Genomic DNA, 22,599 nt, shown 5'->3' on the forward strand with positions numbered 1-22,599 from the left:
ATATTTTATCCAGTAATCCAAAACAACCTGACCAGCACTAAGAAAAGTAACATTTGCCTACTAATGGTTTGCATTTGAAAGACCCTGAGAGACGCTTTTCAATAAAATTTTGTCTCTACATTTCTAGCTATGCATTCTCTTTTAATGGTGTGTCTGTGATGTGGATGCAGGTTCCAGACAGAGATCCAGACTGTGAACAAGCAGTACCCCAGTGAGCCGTTCAAGTTCCTGGAGCCCACGCTGAGACTGGAGTATATGGAGGGAGTGGCCATGCTCAGAGCTGCCGGGGTGGAAATGGGCGATGAGGAAGATTTGAGGTCAGTGTGGCTTTCTTTCATAGAATTTCCCACATTGCACACACAGGGAATTTGTAACATATTTTATAACAGATCTGTAATCTTTTATTTTTTTCTTCCTCAGCACACCCAACGAAAAGCTGCTTGGTCGTCTTGTGAAGGACAAGGTAAAAAGACATCATAAGTGATGTATACTTCTGTTCAAAGGTTTTTAAAGGAAATGTCTCAGCAAGGGTGCATTTATTTGATCTAAAATGCAGAAAAACAGTAATTGTGAAATATTATTGCAATTCAGATTTGATCTTTTCATAGATTTAGTGATTTTCAGCATCATTACTCCAGACTTCAATGTCACATGACCAGGGCTTGACTAACTTATTTGCTTGCCAGCCACTCAGAATTTTCACTGCCACGATTTTGACATTGATACCATGAGGAATAACTGCCATATTGATATTTTTAATATTATCTCATAATTTGGCAGCAGGTATATTAGGCTTCTGTCAATTTAAGACCTGACGCACGGATCCATTATTCTGTTACACATGAGTTTTCTTTCTCAACTGTTTACAGCGGGGGAACTAACTATTTGATCCCCTGCTGATTTTGTAAGTCCGCCCACTTACAAAGAAATAAAGGGTCTATAATTTTTATGGTAGGTTTATTTTAACGGATAGAGATAATATCAACCAAAAAAATCCAGAAAAACACATTATATAAAGATTGTAAATTGATTAGCATTTGATCGAGTGAAATAAGTATTTGATCCCCTACCAACCAGCAAGAATTCTGCCTCCCACAGATTGGTTATGTGGCCATGTGGAACACAGATTAGTCCTGTCACTTTAAGAAAGTACTCCTAATGTCAGTGGACACCTGTCCACAGAATCTGTATCTTCCATTCCAACCACTCCACCTCCATGGGCAATACCAAAGAGCTGTCAAATGTCAGGGACCAGATTGTAGACCTGCACAAGGCTGGAATGGGCTATACAAGACCATCAGCAAGAAGCTTGGTGAGAAGGAGACAACTGCTCGTGTGATTATTCAGAAATGGAAGAAATACTAAATGAAAAATAAATCGCCCTCTGTCTGGAGCTCCATGCAAGATCTCGCCTCATGGGTTGAGGATGATCATGAGAAAGGTGAGGGATCAGCCCAGAACTACAGAACTACCGAACAGTTGGGACCACAGTCACCAAGCAAATCATTAGTAACACACTACGCCGCAATGGATTGAAATCCTGCAGCGCCCACAAGGTCCCCCTGCTCAGGAATGGCACATGTAAAGTCCTGTCTGAAGTTTGCCAATGAACATCTAATGATTCAGAGAAGGCTTGGGAGAAAGTGCTGTGGTCAAAATTGAGCTCTTTGGCCTCAACTCGCCGTGTTTGGAGGAAGAGAAATGCTGACTATGACCCCAAGAACACCATCCCTGCAGTCAACCACGGAGGTGGAAACATTACGCTCTGGGGCTGTTTCTCTTTTAAGGGTACAGGACGACTTCACCGTATTGAGGGGCTTAGGGACGGGGCCATGTACCGTAAAATCTTGGACAAGAACCTCCTTTCCTCGGCCAGAACACTGAAGATGGGTCGTGGATGGGACTTCCAGCATGACAGTGACCCAAAACATACCGCCCAGGCAACAAAGGCGTGGCTCAAGAAGAAGCACATTAAGGTCCTGGGAGTGGCCAAGCCAGTCTCCAGACCATAATCCTATAGAACATCTGTGGAGGGAGCTGAAACTTTGAGTTGCCAAGCGACAGCCAAGAAACCTTAAGGATTTTGAGAGTATCTGTAGAGAAGAATGGACCAAAATCCCTGCTGAGATGTGTGTAAACCTGGTGACCAGCTACAAGAAACGTCTTACCTCTGCGCTTGCCAAAAAAGGTTTCTCCAACAAGTACTAAGGCATGTTTTGCTTGGGAAACAAATACTTATTTCACTCACTGAAATGCAAATCAAATTTTTTCTGGATTTTTTTGGTTGATATTCTGTCTCTATCTGTTAAAATAAACCTACCATAAAAATTATAGACCCTTCATTTCTTTGTAAGTGGGCGAACTTACAAAATCAGCAGGGGATCAAATAATTATTTCCCCCACTGTACGTTTACTTAAAACATAACTGACTGTGTTTACGTGAATTCCTCACCAAGATTTTAACATTATTTTGTGCGTATTTGAGCATTTAAGCGCAGTAAGCAGCAAAAAAGAACTCTATTTAGTACTGAGAAGAGGCTTTATGTGCGCGCACTTTCGATGTGAGCACAAAATCTGCGGGAATGAGTAAAAGGATGTGCAATACACGCAATCCCACGCCGAAATTCAAGCCCTGTAACACCAACAATATTCATCCGGAGCAAATGAGGGGAGGCTGGTTTGTGTCAACTCGATGTCGGAGAGTAATTTTTTAAATATTAGAAATGTTATAAAAATACACAATTTAAGTATTATTTTTTAAGATTTAAGTATTAAATCTTACTGACCCCAAACCTTTGAACGGCAGTGTATTTGAAATGGAAATAATAAAAAAAAAAAAAAAGCTTTTCCCTGAAATAAGAAATAAGATCAGACAATACTATCCATACTATAGAACCCCAAGCTCCCTCTTTAGTCCACCCAGATTATTCATAAAACCGTGAAAAATATGTCATTCTGAAGTCAGTTTGACATGTTTCTTTACTGCTTAAGGTCAGAGAGAGTAGAAAATGGCCTTTTAAAACAACATTTTCAATGTTTTTAGCTCCAGCCATTTTGAAATCTAGACTTTGGGGACAAAATGTAATTCTACAAACGTATACGTGGAATATGGCCCATATAAATTAAACGCACCTTTGTGATTTATTTTTATTTTTATAGTATGACACTGACTTCTATGTTCTGGACAAATACCCCTTGGCAGTAAGGCCATTCTACACCATGCCTGACCCCAACGACCCGGTAAGTGTTTTAAAGCCTTGTGAATCTAAATACATAGCTTTTTATTCACAGACTATGTGGTTCATAACAAACCCCACGTGTTCTTCCTGCAGAAATACTCCAACTCATATGATATGTTCATGAGAGGAGAGGAGATCCTGTCTGGAGCTCAGAGAGTCCACGATGCTCAGCTGCTCACTGAAAGGGCAATGCACCACAGCATTGGTAACGCAACAGCTGTGTTACAAAACCTACTAGAGTTTGGTGTTAACACATGTTGCTAAGCTAAAAAACAAAAACAAGAATGCACAAAACATCTGAATGTTGGTTGACCATAATGCATTTGAATTTCAACACTCTTCAGTATTTCATCTGCTTACTTTATTTTAAGGTGTCCTTGTTACAGTGTAATTATAGATTTAAGTACTGAGCAATATGAATTAACTACATGTTCTTAATATAGGGTTAGGGTTAAGAGACCAGGGTGTGGTTTATGGTTAGTTTCATGTAGTTATGCATAATTTATAGTTATTACTATTGTAACTACATGTAACAAGGAGGACACTGTAGATCTTTATGGTAAATACCGACTTCTCTAATGTCTGTTTTGTTGTAGATGACTCACTTTTTGCTCTTTGTTACAGACCTGGAGAAGATCAAGGCCTACATTGACTCGTTCCGTTATGGAGCTCCTCCTCATGCTGGCGGTGGCATAGGTGACAAACATTTTTTTACTATCATGTAGTTTAGAAATGGTCGAATTTCTACTACTTTTCAAAGTTCATTAAAATTTTGAGTTTGAAAGAAATTCATACTATTATTCAGCAAGGATGCATTCAATTGATCAAAAGGGGACAGTAAAGACTTTAACATGGTTTCAAAATCATTTTATTTCAAATATATGCTCTTTCAAACTTATTATTCATCAAAAAATCCTGAGAAAAATGTATCATGGTTTTCAGCATATTAGAATGATTTCTGAAGGTTCGTGTGATTGATTTAGCTTTGCCAACACAGGAATAAATGACATTTTAAAATTTCAAAGACATATTTAAATATTCAGATAGAAAATAATAATTTTAAATTGTATAAATACTTCACATTAATAGAGCTTTTATTGTATTTTTGATCAAATCAGTGCAGCCGCCTTATAAAAACATAAAATAATTCTTACAGTCCCCAATCTTTTGAATTGTAGTGTATAGTTTCTAAAACAGTTTTAGTGTTTTAAAAATATCTCTGGCACAAGTGCATGATGTTAAATGTATGCCATCTCTTAGGTCTGGAGAGAGTGACCATGCTTTATCTCGGCCTACACAACGTACGTCAGACCTCCATGTTCCCCCGTGACCCCAAACGCCTGACCCCATAAACATTAAAGTAGCCAGTCAGCCTCTCGTCTCCCATCCCGCCTGAAACAGTACAAGCTCTCGGTCACCCAGCCATCAGGGATCTGGACGTGCCAGGATGGGGAATTGCCATGACCATTAAGCCACTTTTATATTACTTCTCACCAGATACAGAAGGATGTTAGATGCATCTAATATACTTAAACCATTGAAGGGAATCAATGTTAACTGTTAAATGATGCAGATGGTATTGTGACATGCAGATCTTGTGTTATTAAAATCATACTGTACATGTAGGTTTTTTTTTCTACTGATCTATGTTCCTGACACACCCAAGCTTTTGAGAATTCTAAAAAAATAAATTAAACAGCACATGCACAATAAATTAACTAAATAGTATGTTTTTGAGTGTTTTTCTTCTGAATGTTTGACTATAAATGCTGTACATATAATTTTTTTCTGTGCAAAAAAAGCACATTAATGAATGTTTCAAGTGAACAAATCATAAGCACTTCCTATATGATTCCCCAAACATTGACAGTCAATATTACATCACTTCCTGTTTTGTAACGCCAGTGTAGACCTTTAGCGATAGTTCCAAACCTATGACTTTCTTTTTTTCTGTGGAACATAAATTAAGAAATGCTGGTAACCAGTATTGGTTACCATTGACTTCCATTTTATGGAGAATAAAATAATAAGTCAATAAGTTATTTATATACTATTACAGGTTTTATTCATATTTTTAATTATTCTTTTCATATTTTGAGTTTTGATTTTAGTTCAATTTTTATTTTAGTCATTTTGTTATTTGCTTTTGTCTTTTTTATTCGTTTTTACTTTTTTATATTACTATTTATTTCTATTTTAGTTTCAGTTTTTATTTACTTTCAGTTAGTAATTTTAGTGCTTCAACTTGAACTTATTTCATATGTTATGTATATATACAATTTCAGCTTTACTTCAGTTACTGTTTTTGAATCGTTTTAGTTAATGGTAAATAACCCTGCTCAGAGAAGTCAAACAGGTTAGGTTTGGAAGTCAATTAAATTTAAAACTAAGTAAAACTGTTCATTTTTGGGTTAACTATCCCTTTAACAATGTGGTCCACAGTCTTCATTTCAGTTACTTTAAGCCTTCAAACATCTACTTTTCCTGCATTCCCAATAGTCGTCATCATACAACAATACACTACTGTTTCTCTTCATTTTATTTCCCTTCAGGTTGTAGGCTAAATATTGATAATACAATTATCAAATCTCAGTGGAGCTGTTTTAGTACACACTCGGGCTCTTCAAAATGCAAATTAACAGGTGAAACGTTACAAAAATAAAGTGCTTATTATAAATAAAGTAACAATCAATTTTGTCAAAGTATGAGCAACCTCTGTAGAGCAACATATTACACAACACAAAATAATAACAGTCAGTAGTGTTGAAGGTGATATTTGAGATTCGTGTGATTGGAAAAAGTCAAGATAAGCTCAAAGAAAGATCAGTGTCTGAAACAGAAACGCTCAAATGCGTGTGTGAGTTTACTCAGAGCTCCCTGTGATGTGCAGGAGGAAGATAAAGATCTGGACGATATCAACGTAGAGGGAAAGGGCTCCGAAGACATATTCCTCAGGGCTGATGGCGTTCGCTCGGTTTCCAATGAGCAACTGAGTGTGGTAGGCCAAAAACTAGAAAAAGGGAAGTCATCAGTTAGTATTCCCTTGTGTAAATGTACTAAATTACAACTTCCTCATTACAAATGTCACATGGGTTCTGTTTCATTTTTAACAACTGGCAAATAACTGAACGAACAACATAAATTCCTGTTTCATAAACTCACCAAGGTAAAGACTATTGCTCCACAAGCACCATACAGCATGTGCAGCCAGGGCACCTGAGACATCGATGGTAGAGGTATATTATCATAGAACATGTATATTACAGGTTATTTATTCATTAGATTGGATATAGGCCTGACTTTGTAAAGACAGGTTTTGTAAGCAGTTCGGCTATGTGTAATGTCTGCAAAATATGTAGCTGTTAAACTGTTTTGAAAGAATAACTTTAACCCTTAAAGCAGTGGTTCTCAAAATGTTGGATTCCAAAGCCCCCCATTGTAGAAAACAATATTCAAAGGCACCCTAGCCTGAGTTCAACACTTATTTTAATCTACGGGCACTCCTAGTTTCTGTAAATTCAAAAAGTAGCCTAACTAAATAATTCGATTTCAGGTCTCCAGAAGTTTCAGGATCTGAATGTTCTCCAGGGCTACCATTTTTTTTTACCAAGGATTTTACATGACGAGTCCAGTCATTCATGATTTACTGGATAATGATTTTTAAAACATATTCTTAAAAGAACTGGCACACTGATATTTCCCAAAGTATTTAATAAATTGCGTTGTTTCGACCACAAGCGGTCTTCATCAGGCCTCGAAACAACGCAATTTATTCAATGTCTTTGGGAGCAGAAATATCAGTGTGCCGGTTCTTTTACATTTCAGCAAAGTTTTCTTTTGATCGAGCACCTGCTTAAGTGATGTTTGGATGTGCGCATGCTACTTTGAATTCAAAAATGTTTTTAACTCAATTTCTACCTGATAAAATACTTAAGAGCTTGGATAACTGGTAAAATCTAAATTAATTATACAAATTCCCATGCAGTTTTAAGATTTGGATTAATTTACATTCATTTACACATATATTAATGACACTTTTATAATTGGGCTACCTCATATATCCAGGTTTTTTTGTGGGAGCTCTGGTTCTTCAAAGACATAAAACAGTTGTTGTGAAGGAACATTAAAATAAGAAATATCCTGGTTATCTGAGTGTTTTTTGTCTTTAATCATTTTAAGTCATCTTGAGGCCCCCTTGAAAGTTTGCTGAGGCCCTTTATGGGCCCTGGCCCGCTGGTAAAGAACTACTTCCTTAAAAGGACCATTTACATATTCTGACAGGTAAGAACTTTCTGTTCCCCCACACAATGCTATGTCTTCAGAACACCTGGAAGACAAAAATACAGTCTAAAGATAATTTGTTACCTGTTGTTTTGTGGCAAGAGAGTAACAATTCTTGACATTCTACTCTATTGTTTCATAGAAATATTAGCAGCATATGGCTTTGAAATGACATTTTGAGTGAATGATTTTTCACTATTTTGGGATGAACCATCACTTTAAATGTCATGGTTATACTTGTGCAACTGTGTTGTTTAAACATTTATTTATAGTGCCACCCAGTTTAGTACAAGCCGCTTACTGCCATTGTAAATGCATTACTGTAATGTGTTTGTTTTTAACAAACTGAGGGGCGAGTCAAGATCATTTTCTGTGGTAATTCACAGCATGCCACAAATGTAGGCATTGAAAATAACATTATTACATTAAGAATATTCTTTTAAACCAGTGGTTCTCAAGCCCCCCATTGTCCAACACAATTTTCGAAGGCCCCTATTTCTTCCAGCATTCTTCTGTTGTAATTATGACAAAGCCGCTTGTTTTAAACACTTTTTCTATTAGCAAAAATTGGGAGCCAATATATTCAATTAATTAACTACAATTAATTTGGCGTTTTTAAGAAGTTCTGTCAAGTTACCTTTTTTTATATAGCGCTTTTGATCAAAAGAACTTAATTCTGCTATAAATTAGCTCTGAAAAAGACAAGTGTCATTTTTCAGCTCACATCAGTTCAGCGTTCATGCGATTCCTAAAGTTCATCAATTTAGAAATGAGTTTTCAGCTATAAGCTGCTCTACAGAAGACAATAGTGTTGTTATTCAATTTGAGTCAGTTCAATGTTGATTCAAATCAGTCCAATAACAGTGTTGCTGTTACTAACTAAGTCAAATCAGCTATAAAGCAGCCCTGTAGAAAACAGTGATGTCATCATCCACCTCAATTCAGTTCAAGTTTTGTTCTCAATCTCATCCTAGTGTTAGTACAGTCAAATCGATAATATCCTCCTGGGACCCAAGAATAGACTTTTGTCCACTGTAGTGGACATTATATTTTAGTGAATTTCTCTGACATCATACATTGTCACATGACACAACCTAGGTGTCCTGTAAAGAGCACATTCAGGACTTTTCAGAGATACCAAACGTTTGGAGGTTTCACCATGAAAACAACTTCTCCTTGGTCTTTAAAAATGTCTGACATTAATTTAGTGATCAAATGTAGCATTCTTATGTAAATATGATAATATATTGTAATTATAATTTAAATTGGACTACTTTTTCAAATTGTATTTCATAAAACAACATCTCAGGAAAATGTTAAGGGGTTTCAAATAAAAAAATTACTTTCTGTTACAGAACAGGGCATTGATTTCAAACGTGTCCACTGTAGAGGACATCAGGACTAAAATCATGTTTATCAGGCATTCTGGGAGACACAACAAGTGAATATGGAAATAAATTATACATCAATATTCCTATGAAATATTAGATATTATAATTAAAATGTTGCCAATTACTACTCCAATTATTACACTTATTTTTTCATTAAATGTTGCTCCAAGAACACATTAATGTGCAAATTAGATACAGTGTATAGATACATTGCATTGAATGGGAATATTAATTTATTGCCATTTTACCCACATATTGCAAAAAGTAAAATGGTGTATCAATTCATTCCATTATTTCTTTCATAACATAGGTGAGAATAATCTTTATACAAATTTTGGTTGAAAAAATCCTGAAACCCCAAAATTTATTGGTGATTGAAAAAAAATCCCATTGTTTTTGCCTATACATATAATTTCATGTCATTTTATTTTTTAAACAACTTAGTCCTGGCGTCCACTACAGAGGACATAGCATAACGTATGAATAAAATATTATTTTATATATATGTTTTTTTTTACCATTTGTTTATTGTGCTCTAAACAGTGTGATGACATGGAAAAAAACTAAATTAAAACAAAAAAAAATTCTGGGTCTCAGGAGGATATTACTGAATATTATGTGTCCCCAACTATGCAAGCCAAAGGCGACTGTGGCAATAAACCCAAACTCCATCAGGTGAAAAAAAAAAAAAAAAAAAAAACCTTAGGAGAAACCAGGCTCAGTCAGGGGGCCAGTTCTCCTCTGGCCAAAACTGTATGTTCTTTAATATAAGAACTTCCCATAGAAGTTTGCTGAAGCCCCCTGTTTAAGAACCACTGCTTTATACTGCAACATCATTCACAATGACTGAAAGTGTAAACCTTGCCATAACGGTCTCACTTACATACTGATAGGAGAGTACAATGGATGTGATAATGCCAGTCACCAGGACAACCACACAAAGAGCACAGAGCAGACCCGTACAGGAGGTGAAGTCAACCTGTTCAAACACACACACACACACACAAGAGACTTCACTACAACTTGACAGCATGGCTTGATTGAAAAACCTCAGTAGTCACAAATTGTAAAAGTTCTAGTAATAGAAATGGAGATAAAAAAAAAAAAGATTTCATAAGTAAATTTGGGAGAAAAAATATAACACACGTATATAAACTGTATGAACCACAGCAAAAATCGATCCATTAAAAAACAGGGCACATAAAAAAAAACCTGGTTTTGTCTCAAGCAAGCATGAGACATTTACCAGTGAGCCATGAATGTTTAAAAAGAAACAGACGGTCATTGTAATCAAATACAATGGGGTTTATTTTACACGGCCAACAAAGTGGCATTCACTGCCGGCCAGTCGATCAGAGCCAGTCTTACCTTGGTCTGAAAACAGAAGACTGTGACGATTACACACACCATTGCTGTGATCCCCAGGGCCAGAAACACTGCTTTGGTGTCAAAATAACTGTAAATAATGCCAGATGGGGGAAAAAATTAGAGCTTATCTGGTGTTTAAAACTAACTATGCAGTGTGTGAAACTCTAATCGAACCTTGATATTGTTCCTGTCATGTAAGACAATGCAAGGGTCTGTGGAGGACAGAAAACATGTTCCATCAATTATAATGTAGATGTCTAAGAAAGCATAGGTAAATTAAATCATCACTTACAAAAATGAACAGGAGTATTAAATTCCATGGATGACGTCTCCTAAAAATGAGGCAGGGTTTCCATAATTAAATAGATATTCAGGTATAATGTAAAGAATCAAAAAATGACTAAACTCACCTCGGACCCTCACAGCAAACCAGCATGAGGTAAGTAACAAGATACACGGGGCTGTGAAAAAACATTCCACTGTTACTTCAATATAATATTCATTTAAAAGTTTGGGGTCAGTAAGTTTAAAAGAAAAATAAATCAATATTTCTATTCAGCAAGGATATATTAATTTGATCAAAAAGGAAAGTAAAGAATTATAATGTTACAAACGATTTCTATTTCAAATAAATGTTCTATTTTTTGAACTTTCTATTCTTCAAAGAATCCTGAATAAAAATATATCAGTTTTCCCAAAAATATTAAGCAGCACAACTGTTTTGAACATTGATAATAATAAGAAATGTTTCTTGAGCATCAAATCAGCATATTAGAATAATTTCTGAAGGATCATGTGACACTGAAGACTGCAGTAATGATGCTGAAAATTCAGCTTTACCATCACTGGAATATTAAAATTGAAAACAGTTATTTTAAATTGTAATAATATTTGACAATATTACTGTTTTTACTACGTCTCATCAAATAAATGCAGCCTTGGTGAGCATAAGAGAAATCTTTCAAAAATAATACTGACCTCAAACTTTTGTGTAAGATATTTGTTTTGTCATTTATTTTTAGACTTGTTAAACATTACAGTAAAATAACTCACAATGATGCCCAATAAATGGCAGGATTTTGGACCACAAAAAGACGCACAGGCTCACTGTAAGTCAGATGAGGAATGTATGCAAACACACCCATTTCATTAGTATGCATAATGTATGAAATTCACACAGCTGTTCATAAAAATTCAGTTGTTGTGTGAATTTGTTTTACTCACACAAACGCAAACACTGCAATGATTGAAGAAGTCATAAACAGCTGGGCGGCTAAAATAAGGTAAACCTGGTACAAAAGTACACACAAATCAGTTTTTCTACATGAAGCCGTTGCTTATGGCATTTATAGATTCTTATAAATCTGTAGTTCAAGTTTCGGACAAACAGTTTCAATACCTTTCTAATGAAAGCATGGCGAACACTCATGCTGTCCCATATGCCAGTCGATGAGATGCCCTCTGCATCTCCTACAACAAAACAATGAATACACACACACACACACACACACACACACACACACACACACACACACACACAAAACATATCTAGTGATAAACATCATACACAGTGGCCCAAAATTTTTCTAATATTGAGACACACAGGTCACATTTAAAAATGTTCTGTACCAGATACATGCCGTACAAATTTTAAAAAGAAATATAAGCCGTTCAGTTTTATTCATAAAGCAGACTGATGCATTTTAAGAGAGAGAGAGAGAGAAATAAAGAGAATACGTGTATGTCAAAACTAAATAGTACAAAGATTGGCTGCACTATGCAACAGGTTGCTGGAATGAAACTTGAATTTTACAAACAAAACACATAAATACAGTATAGAAGTAATAGATTTATGCAATAGGATTCACACAAGAACTTTTGTTTGATTCTTACTTAGGTTGGAGGAAAAAATTGCTGGTGTTATAAAGGATGGCATTGCTGAAGGGGAGTATCCAGGCCCAGGGCCCTGCCACAGCCCTGTCTGGGGGTTTATGCCTGGCTGTCCCGGGCCCGTGTACACTGCTGGCTGGGCTGGATATCCATAAGGAGGGTATGGATAGTTTCCATGATGCTGTGGGCCATAAGGCTGCTGTCTTGACTCTTCGTAACTTGGAGGGGGGTCTGACTTTGACATTGTGATATCCCTGAAACACAAGACAATAATGATGCCTATTTAAATACCCTCTCGCTCTCTCTCTCTCTCTCTCTCTCTCTCTCTCTCTCTCTCTCTCTCTCTCTCTCTCTCTCTCTCTCTCTCTCTCTCTCTCTCTCTCTCTCTCCATTTACACACGTATACAGAATAACATCGAAATATCCAATGCAGTCCAAGAAGTTCCATACAGTTAGCAAGCATACATAAATAATACAGTATTTACACTTTTTTTTCATTAAAAGTTTCTTAAACAACAAAAGTTATCTGTTCTTAACTGTTTTGCCAGGGTGACATTAGCATAGTCGTAATACGTATAAATAAATGTAGTAATATTTGGCTTACCACGTTAGCTGTCACCTCAGCAACGGGACTGCAGAGAGAGAGAGAGAGAAGTCGTTCGGCTCTACGTAAATAACGCAGCGGGTGATGTTGTGAAGAGCGCGAGGTGCACATTGGAGCGTTCTGATTGGCTGGAACTAAGCAACGCGGAGGAGTTGTTGTTGCACCGTCTCCAGTTTCCAGGGCACTGTCCTCGCTGGACTGTGCTCAGTATCTATTTACCGAATTAGTCTTGTCATCATCTTACCAAAATACCGTATTGTGTGACAACTGTTTAGATTTATATATATATATATATATAAACAGTTTTTTTCCGGGTTTTTTGATGACCTGAAAAGATTATCCTCACGTGACCATATTGCCTTATCTTAAAAAAAAAGAGAAAATGTTCATTCTTTTCTTTTTCTTTTTTTGATGACCTGAAAAGATTATCTTCACATCATCACATTGCATTATTCTTAAAACTTTGCGTTCAACAAGTTCAGAAGGACTTGTTTACTGTAATGATCATCATTAGTTAATGTTCTTGTAGTAAAACCTATCTAACAACAGACGGCGCTAAAACTGTTCATTTGGACACTCATGCTCATGTGAATGATCTATTTATTAAGCTTTCAAGAATAGGCTACTTTTTAAAAAAGAAACATACCATCCAAGTTTGCAAATACCTCATTGACTTACATTGTCAGACTTTCCCCATTCAGACAGCAATAAAACATATTTTGGTCCCCATGAGGAAAACAGCTTATACATATTTTCTTTCTTTCTTTCTTTCTTTCTTTCTTTCTTTCTTTCTTTCTTTCTTTCTTTCTTTCTTTCTTTCTTTCTTTCTTTCTTTCTTTCTTTCTTTCTTTCTTTCTTTCTTTCTTTCTTTCTTTCTTTCTTTCTTTCTTTCTTTCTTTCTTTCTTTCTTTCTTTTTTTGTATGTAAACATGCAGAGAGTTTTCAGATGATGGGTAGTAGGTTTAGGGGTAGGGTTAGTGTATAGAATACAGTTTGTACAATATAAAAATCATTATATCTATGGAAAGTCCCCATAAAACATGAAAACACAACATGCACTTTTTTTTTGTAATTCCTGGCTGCATGGCTCTAAATTATGTGGGCAAATGTAAAGTATAATAGATCTAGATCAGATTGAGATATACATTAGATTAGGAAATAAAATCCAAAATTAGATACGTCATGTCTTAATGCTCATTGTTTAAAGCATAAGATTGTAAATAAAAAAAGGAAGAAAAAAAATCATTTTCAGCATGCCGTGGGTTAAAGAAATTATGAAAATTTATGAGTGTGTTCTATGTAACCTCTATCCCTCCTTATAATTCTGCATTGGCATGAAAGAGTCTGAAATGACCAGAAGAGGACCTGCTTATCAGAGTCCTGCAGGAGTCAGAAACGGCCTCTATTCACATATGATGTAGGCCTACAAGCGAACCCCCCTTTTTTCTCAGTTTACTGGACAGAGCATCAAGATTGAGCATTTATTTGCACATCATTCAGCATAATGCTTCTGATACACCACAGCACAATAAATTATCCAACCAGTTTTTGCATTATACTTTCAACAAGAAATAACATAGGCTAACTTTTAGAACTATTTGAGTAAGAGATAACAATGAACAGGAACTCGAAAAAAGAAAGTACACAGAACACAACCATTAATAAAGAGCAGGAAAAATGTATATTGTGAAGGGAAATTATTTTTGTATGTACAATAATGTAAAAAAAAAAAAAAGAAATAATAAACTTATAATATGTAGGCCAAACAATCATAAGTGATAGAATTTTTATTTTTATAAATAATAATAAAAGAAAAATCAACTATGTAATTCAGATGTCTTGTTTATCTGAATATTTTGTCCTTAATTATACAGGACAGTTAGGATTAGGATGACTTTTATTTTGAAAACCTCTTTTATTTTGAATCTCTGGCACTTCAGGAACTGTCGCGGTGTGTGATGTCTTTTGGTTTTACTCATGGTTTTACTATACTGTCATGTTGATTACCTTGGAATTGGATAGATAAAATATTTTTCTTGTATTTTTTTATTTATTTTTTTGCACGTTGATGCAATAATGTAAGGACATGTATGCATCAAAGTGATTTTCTGAAGGAGCTTGAGTACTTAACGTTACCTCTTGCTCAACTAACTGTTAACGTTACCCGTTTAACGTTACTCCAGTCCAACGTCAACAATATTTTTTATAGCTTTTTGGTTTTGTCATATATGTAACGTTATATATAAGAAGCAAGTAAGCATGCTGAAGGCTGTCATTCTTATCGGAGGTCCTCAAAAAGGTGATGTCCCTCACACTCGAATCATTGAATATTGTGTGAATGGAATAACTAACGTTAGACAAATATAGAACACACATTCAAAGGACTCATGCACAATTCACCTGGTATAGTGTGTATGTGTATGTCTAATAGCATAATCAGTGAATAGGTGGATGTTTTATTGGTCTTACTGTTTATGACTATAATATATACACAGATGTAGGACTCGTTCTATAATTGGAGGTACATATCAACAAAAAAAGTACCACAACAAAATGCTTTCTCAATAAAATGACTATTGGTTTCAGTTTATGTATTTCATCAGTGCAATATATCTGGTAGTTGCCAAGTTTTATCATTAAACATCATTTTGAAATGACAAGGGAAAGGATGTGTTCCCTGGTTAATTTGTCAACTTTGTTGAGGATAAACTGTATGGCTCTGATTACGTGTTACTCTTCAAGTATCACATGTATTTAGGGCCTCTTTTATCGATTATATTACAGTGATTGTTATGAAGTCATATTTTGATACAGCAGATACTGTCACTAAATACAGGGCATTTAAAAAATATATATAAATCTGCCTTAAAGGTATTTTTTTTGTTGTTTGTCATTTTAAGAGATGTTATGCATAACTCCTAACCTGTGTGGATATAAAATGTACCCTGAAAGAATAGAAGCAGCATTATCGTTATTTATACCCACAAACTCTTTGTCTGATATTATGCTTTCCCTTAATGCATAAAATATGATTTTTGTGAAGAAAATTGTTAAAAATATATAACTGTTATCATTGGACATGAAATGTAACCTAAATTAAATAAATAATTCATAAATATAGAGTGTATGATTTTGTGAATTATGTTTATTAGAGTATATGATTTTGTACTTTCCTGCTGTTCATACAGGGACCCGGTTTCGCCCTCTTTCTTTTGAGGTGCCCAAACCTCTGTTTCCAGTGGCTGGAGTGCCAATGCTGCAGCATCACATTGAGGCCTGTTCTAAGGTATATATGCTCGGTTCATATAGCAATAAATAGATGCTTTATTGAGTCCTGTAATGCACTTGTTTAATATTTCATACATTGTTTGACCTTTTTTCTTCTAAAGCTTCCGAATATGAAGGAAATCTTACTCATTGGCTTTTATCAGCCAAATGAAGAACTTAACAGATTTTTGTCATGCGCCCAACAAGATTACAAAATATCAATAAGGTAAGTTACTTAATTATATTATGTTTGTATCATTGGAAAATCAGAAAAGTTCCTTTAATCAAGTCTTTCATTTATATTGTCCTAAATCTTCCTCAGATACCTTCAGGAATATGCTGCTCTGGGCACTGGAGGAGGAATCTACCATTTCAGAGATCAGATCCTGTCTGGCGGTCCAGAGGCATTTTTTGTCATGAATGCTGACGTGTGCTCAGAGTTTCCTCTGCCAGAGATGCTTGACTTCCAGAAGGAGCACGGAGACGCTTACAGTTTCATCATCCTCGGCACCACTGTAAGGAGTTCTTGTGTCTTGTATTTACGTTTTATAATGCAGACCTTTCCTGGGCACAAGCCACAATCAAACAGGATTCTCACTTGAGTATTAGCTTGTTTTTAACTTAAGGTTTGGTAATCGATCCATGATATTTTGCTATGATTTAGTGGTTCTTGAAAATCTAATGAATAAACTTAAATCTGATTGTTTTAGGCCAACAGAAAACAGTCCCTGAACTACGGCTGCATTGTTGAGAATGAAAAATCGGATGAGGTAATTGAGCTTTCAGTGTGGAAGGATACATTTGATATGTTGGGGATTTCAAATATTTACTACAGTTAAGATTTAATTGATAATGAATAAAACATGTTTACATGATAACAAATAAGATCATAATTGTCTCATCATATCCCCCAGGTCTTGCATTATGTAGAGAAGCCCAGCACATTTGTGAGTGACATAATCAACTGTGGAATATACCTGTTCACTCCAGAGATATTCCAGCACATCGGAGAAGTTTTCCAGAAGAACCAACAGGACATGCTGTTGTGAGTGGGACGAATCCTGTAGGGTTCTTGAGTGGAAGTGCATGTTTACTTAATCCATTTCTTTTCCTTGGTTCTCTTCATTTGTCTTTCCCCCTCCAACTCCTTCCTGTCTGCCATCATTCTGTTTCCTGTTCCATCATCAGATATTCGTATGAGGGGTAAGTTTGAACTGTAGACTGATTAGGAGCAAGTGTGATGTCGGTTTTGTAGTGAGCGCACCTGCTTGTATGATCTGTGAACAAGATTCATGTTAGCATGTTGTGGTGTGATGATAACGACACGACACGCACGTTTTTTTATACCATCATGAATAGGCTGTTTTTCAGGTTTGATCTCTGAAATCCACTTAGAACTGAATCCAGCAGAACCGCTGCCTGATACAAAGTTTGTTTTAATATTCTTTCATCCAAATTGAATTTTCTTTGCCTCTGAAACTACTTTTCTTTTTCTGTTGACTTAACCAATTTCTGGTGGATGGGAATAATAATATTAACCAATAATATAGCCTAACAATCAATATCCAGTCAAATCCTAATGGTTAAAACGAAGTCCTAACCTACATTATTTGCTTTATCAGCAGCCATGGTTCCGGAACAATTTTTTTTTTACCATAGGGATTTAGAGTAAAGCTAGGGTTGGCAATTTCGGCAATAGCAATTGCAAGCTAAAGCTTTGAAAGCATTAGATCTCACCCTCCCTTCAGAGCGCTCTCTCCAAAGCCACTCCTCCTTCAAAACTCATGAACACACAACCAGAGGTGAGTCTGCAAAGTGTCATGAGAGTCACATGATGTTGACGTGTGATGTCTGTGCTGTAGGACAGTCAGGTAGGACATCCTATTATTGCATCCAAATGCAATGATTGGACGAATAATTTTTGGTCCTGAGACTTCCATAGAAGATATATGTAAAATATATATATATACACTCACCGGCCACTTTATTAGGTACCCCATGCTAGTAACGGGTTGGACCCCCTTTTGCCTTCAGAACTGCCTCAATTCTTCGTGGCATAGATTCAACAAGGTGCTGGAAGCATTCCTCAGGGAGTTTGGTCCATATTGACATGATGGCATCACACAGTTGCCGCAGATTTGTCGGCTGCACATCCATGATGCGAATCTCCCGTTCCACCACATCCCAAAGATGCTCTATTGGGTTGAGATCTGGTGACTGTGGAGGCCATTTTAGTACAGTGAACTCATTGTCATGTTCAAGAAACCAATTTGAAATGATTAGAGCTTTGTGACATGGTGGAAGTAGCCATCAGAGGATGGGTACATGGTGGCCATAAAGGGATGGACATGGTCAGAAACAATGCTCAGGTAGGCCGTGGCATTTAAACGATGCCCAATTGGCACTAAGGGGCCTAAAGTGTGCCAGGAAAACATCCCCCACACCATTACACCACCACCACCAGCCTGCACAGTGGTAACAAGGCATGATGGTTCCATGTTCTCATTCTGTTTACGCCAAATTCTGACTCTAACATCTGAATGTCTCAACAGAAATCGAGACTCATCAGACCAGGCAACATTTTTCCAGTCTTCAACTGTTCAATTTTGGTGAGCTCTTGCAAATTGTAGCCTCTTTTTCCTATTTGTAGTGGAGATGAGTGGTACCCGGTGGAGTCTTCTGCTGTTGTAGCCCATCCGCCTCAAGGTTGTGCGTGTTGTGGCTTCACAAATGCTTTGCTGCATACCTCGGTTGTAACGAGTGGTTATTTCAGTCACTGTTGCCCTTCTATCAGCTCGAACCAGTCTGGCCATTCTCCTCTGACCTCTGGCATCAACAAGGCATTTCCGCCCACAGAACTGCCGCTCACTGGATGTTTTTTCTTTTTCGGACCATTCTCTGTAAACCCTAGAGATGGTTGTGCGTGAAAATCCCAGTAGATTAGCAGTTTCTGAAATACTCAGACCAGCCCTTCTGGCACCAACAATCATGCCACGTTCAAAGTCACTCAAATCAACTTTCTTCCCCATACTGATGCTCGGTTTGAACTGCAGGAGATTGTCTTGACCATGTCTACATGCCTAAATGCACTGAGTTGCCGCCATGTGATTGGCTGCTTAGAAATTAAGTGTTAACGAGCAGTTGGACAGGTGTACCTAATAAAGTGGCCGGTGAGTGTATATATATATATTTAGACCACTTCTATTATTAATTGCCCTCAGGATGTGAAGAGCGTTTTACCCAGTATAACAAAAAGTGTTTATGAAAAACATTGCCTACAATAGCTTTAAAGCATTATGAGTTATGAACCACGAGGTCGACCACAACATTACAAACTTTGATTTGAAGCAATACAATAATTGAAAATCAGACAAAATCATAAAGGTACAAGACTGTGTACTTAACAGCTTTAGTCCAAATGACATAAAATTAAAAACGATTATTTAAAAGTGTTCACTATGTATATAGAAACAACTTATTTTAAGTTTATTGCAAAACATATGTACGTGCATATAAGGGGTATAACAATATATGGTGTCACAATATATCACAATACAAAAATGCAACAATATGCATCGTGCATGGTGGCAATCTGTATATTGTGAATATTTCACCCAAAATAAAAAAATACTGTTTAAGAAAAAAAATGTGGTTTATACTTCTGGAACCAGACTGTTGCACTCTACTAAATACTCTGATTTCCTCATAAATGTGACACGTTTTCATGTTGGTTTTAACACCCTGCATATGCAGCATTTACCTTTAATTTTCATTAATTCATTTATTCATTCATTAATTTGTACCTGTTTAAATGATCCTTCTTAATTATGACTGTCCATCATAGTGTCATTTTATGTCATCCTCTGTCCTGGATATTAGAGAAAGTTTCCTGACATCACCAGAGGGTGAAATGAAGACTTTTATTTACTACTATGCATTGTGTGCTGTTCTCAGAGAAGAGCAGTCCAACGGCTGGCATCGGGCAGAGGTGATCCGTCTGGAGCAGGACATCTTCACTGCACTGGCAGGACAGGGCAAGCTATATGTGTACAAAACAGACCGCTTCTGGAGCCAGATCAAATCTGCAGGGTTAGTTCCTAAAATATGCTGTATCATTCGACTTATGCACTGATTATGTTCTCTGTAACCACATTTGATAATGTTTGTATTATTATATTTAATGTTATGCCCTCCCCTCTGTCAGATCTGCGATCTATGCAAGCCGCTTGTATCTTAACCAGTATCACAAGACACATCCAGAGAGGTTAGCTACCAATACAGATGGAGGGCCGAAGACCAGAGGTAAAAGCTTTGTGTAAAAATGACATTTTTATGTCTGTAAAAGCTCTTCATGCAGTCCTTCTAATGCATTTTTTATTTTATTTTAGGAAATGTTTATATACATCCAACTGCCAACATTGATCCAACTGCTGTAGTAAGTGTTTCTCTTTTATAGTTACATTGATTAGAGTTTCTCAACACAATACATTTGCAATGTATTAAACATTTGCAACTTGCACTTCTGCGTAAAATGGGATGTTCAGCAGGAAATGTGCAAAATATTAGCAATAAGTATTTGATTTTATCTTAAGTATGTTTGCTTTGATATTAACGTGCTGTCAAATCGATCAATTGTGATCGCTGAATCGCATCTAACATAAAAGTTTTTGTTTACATAATATGTGTGTGTATTATTATATTTATATATAGTATACATATGTCTGTGTGTGTGTGTATATATATTGTATATATACTGTATATATATACACACACACGCATACATATTTATACATATATACTGTATATATATATATATATACACAGTATATGTATATATATACACAGACATATATATATATATATATATATATAATATATATTAATTTAATAATATATATACACACACATATATTATTTAAACAAAACCTTTTGTTGGATACAATTAATCGATTTGACAGCACTAATATTAACATAACATTATTTTATCTGTGCAGTCTTGGTCATGTCAAAAGAAAAGTCATCAGTTCCCTAGTCAAGTGATTATTACATTTTGCCCAAACTTTTTACTTCGAAGGGCCAAAAGTCAAACTTGATTGGGGGGCGTGGGCCATAAGTACAGTCAAGTGTTGCATTATATCCAACAATTGTATGTTAATATTTAGATTTTTTTTAAATCAAATGTACAAATATTTTAAAAAAAGAAGAGAGAAATGACAAATGAATTAAAGTTTTCGCCAATTTTACAAGGCATGACAGACACGGGCCCTGGTTTGTGCATCTCTGCTTTAGAATAACATGCACTAAGGAATCACACACAGTTGGACCCAGGTCATTATTACTAAACCATATAGGGTCCATTTTTGGAGACGACGGGGGAAACTTGTTCGTCATTATTTTAGCAATTTCACTTAGTGATGTTAGTGGCGCAGAGCTTGTTGTGTGCAAAATATTTTTGGACAGTTGACTAAATAACCTGTAATTCATGTTATATTGGTGTTTCTTTTCCCTTCAGTTAGGTCCAAACGTGTCCATAGGAACAGGAGTAACGATCGGCGCAGGAGTTCGTGTGAGGGAGTCCATCATCCTCCATGGTGCTACTTTACAGGTGAGTTCATGCCACTTTCTCTCCGTGTTGCTTTGTCTGGCAATCGAAACCAATGACTCGTAGAAACATAATTTACAGTATACTGACTGTGTCTTCTGTAGGATCACAGCTGTGTGTTGAACAGTATTGTGGGCTGGGGCAGCACTATTGGCAAATGGGCCAGAGTAGAAGGGACCCCTAGTGATCCGAATCCTAACGACCCGTATGCCAAAATTGACAGCGAGACACTCTTCAGAGATGGAAAATTAACACCCTCCATTACAATTCTAGGTAATTTTATAGGACACCATCATGAATATATTATGTTTTTTTTGTGAGTGATTTATCTAAACACATACTTCTCCCTCTGTCTCATCAGGCTGCAATGTAAATATCCCATCTGAGGTCATCATACTCAACTCCATCGTCCTGCCACATAAAGACCTCAACAGAAGCTTCAAAAACCAGATCATACTGTAGTTTCAGTTTACGGCATTTGCATACAAATCTACAAAAAAACATATCTTTGAAATGAAACATTAATAATGGATGAATCATCTGAAGATTCAGTATTATTCATGTAAAAATGTCTGGTGCACATGGATTTACCACCAGTGTCATCATGTCAAACCTGGAGAAAACAAATGCTAAAATAATTTTGCTACAGAAAATCACTTTGTCAATCTGTTTCTGAAAAGACTTGAAATGTATTTTATTTACAGCTTGTTGGCTCCCTTGTGTCAGTGAAATGCCAAAGAAAGGTGCAAAAAAGGCAGTTTATTTGTGCACTCTGTTACCATTTTGTTCCAGCATTTAACATGTCAAAAATGGTAAGACAAATGGTAAAATCTTGTAATTGGATACCAGTCGTGTTAGTAATTGTTTTGAATAATTTATGTTTCTGTGACTGCTCTCTGTATGAAAGCCGAGCACAGTGCAATAGTTAGACATCTGCAATAAATTACATTTTGATTA

General features: G+C 36.1%; 3 protein-coding genes across 3 annotated transcripts in view; 2 read left to right on the forward strand and 1 right to left on the reverse strand.

Moving 5' to 3' along the window:
* Positions 1–4,715, forward strand: part of dars1 (aspartyl-tRNA synthetase 1) — a 33,071-nt gene extending 28,356 nt beyond the window's left edge. The window contains exons 13-18 of the mRNA XM_056241773.1: positions 171–317; positions 421–463; positions 3,160–3,240; positions 3,333–3,444; positions 3,864–3,935; positions 4,500–4,715. Of these exons, the coding sequence (XP_056097748.1) occupies positions 171–317; positions 421–463; positions 3,160–3,240; positions 3,333–3,444; positions 3,864–3,935; positions 4,500–4,591 (547 nt within the window). The 3' untranslated portion in view covers positions 4,592–4,715. The remainder of the gene's footprint in view (positions 1–170; positions 318–420; positions 464–3,159; positions 3,241–3,332; positions 3,445–3,863; positions 3,936–4,499) is intronic.
* A 1,045-nt stretch (positions 4,716–5,760) lies between these two features.
* LOC130076990 (protein lifeguard 3) lies at positions 5,761–12,418 on the reverse strand. The gene is made up of 11 exons (XM_056242275.1): positions 12,173–12,418; positions 11,679–11,749; positions 11,504–11,568; positions 11,333–11,386; positions 10,690–10,740; positions 10,572–10,611; positions 10,454–10,491; positions 10,280–10,367; positions 9,795–9,890; positions 6,402–6,455; positions 5,761–6,249 (listed from the first exon to the last, which is right to left on the reverse strand). Exons 1-11 carry the CDS (start codon positions 12,411–12,413, stop codon positions 6,103–6,105), a joined length of 945 nt encoding a protein of 314 aa, XP_056098250.1. The 5' UTR covers positions 12,414–12,418; the 3' UTR covers positions 5,761–6,102.
* A 2,535-nt stretch (positions 12,419–14,953) lies between these two features.
* Positions 14,954–22,215, forward strand: gmppaa (GDP-mannose pyrophosphorylase Aa). Its single transcript, XM_056241785.1, has 12 exons — positions 14,954–15,072; positions 15,962–16,059; positions 16,163–16,266; positions 16,363–16,555; positions 16,751–16,810; positions 16,955–17,085; positions 19,995–20,129; positions 20,245–20,342; positions 20,429–20,475; positions 21,553–21,645; positions 21,747–21,915; positions 22,004–22,215. The coding sequence occupies exons 1-12, from the start codon at positions 15,033–15,035 to the stop codon at positions 22,102–22,104; spliced, it is 1,269 nt and encodes a 422-aa protein (XP_056097760.1). The 5' UTR covers positions 14,954–15,032; the 3' UTR covers positions 22,105–22,215.
* The last annotated feature ends 384 nt before the right edge of the window (positions 22,216–22,599 follow it).

This window comes from Rhinichthys klamathensis, unplaced genomic scaffold (genome assembly GCF_029890125.1).
Source record: "Rhinichthys klamathensis goyatoka isolate OS25496 unplaced genomic scaffold, OSU_Roscu_1.1 h1tg000021l_1, whole genome shotgun sequence".
Classification (NCBI taxonomy): Eukaryota; Metazoa; Chordata; class Actinopteri; order Cypriniformes; family Leuciscidae; genus Rhinichthys; species Rhinichthys klamathensis.

Excerpts from the sequence above, each read along its gene's own strand:
- gmppaa (XM_056241785.1), top strand. The coding sequence starts at position 15,033 with ATGCTGAAGGCTGTCATTCTTATCGGAGGTCCTCAAAAAG. Across the intron at positions 15,073-15,961 it reads TATCGGAGGTCCTCAAAAAG|GGACCCGGTTTCGCCCTCTT; the intron begins GTGATGTCCCTC and ends CTGTTCATACAG. Across the intron at positions 20,343-20,428 it reads TGGAGGGCCGAAGACCAGAG|GAAATGTTTATATACATCCA; the intron begins GTAAAAGCTTTG and ends ATTTTATTTTAG.
- LOC130076990 (XM_056242275.1), bottom strand. The coding sequence starts at position 12,413 with ATGTCAAAGTCAGACCCCCCTCCAAGTTACGAAGAGTCAAGACAGCAG. Across the intron at positions 11,387-11,503 it reads ATTGCAGTGTTTGCGTTTGT|TGAGCCTGTGCGTCTTTTTG; the intron begins GTGAGTAAAACA and ends TCTGACTTACAG. Across the intron at positions 6,250-6,401 it reads GAGCAATAGTCTTTACCTTG|TTTTTGGCCTACCACACTCA; the intron begins GTGAGTTTATGA and ends CCCTTTTTCTAG.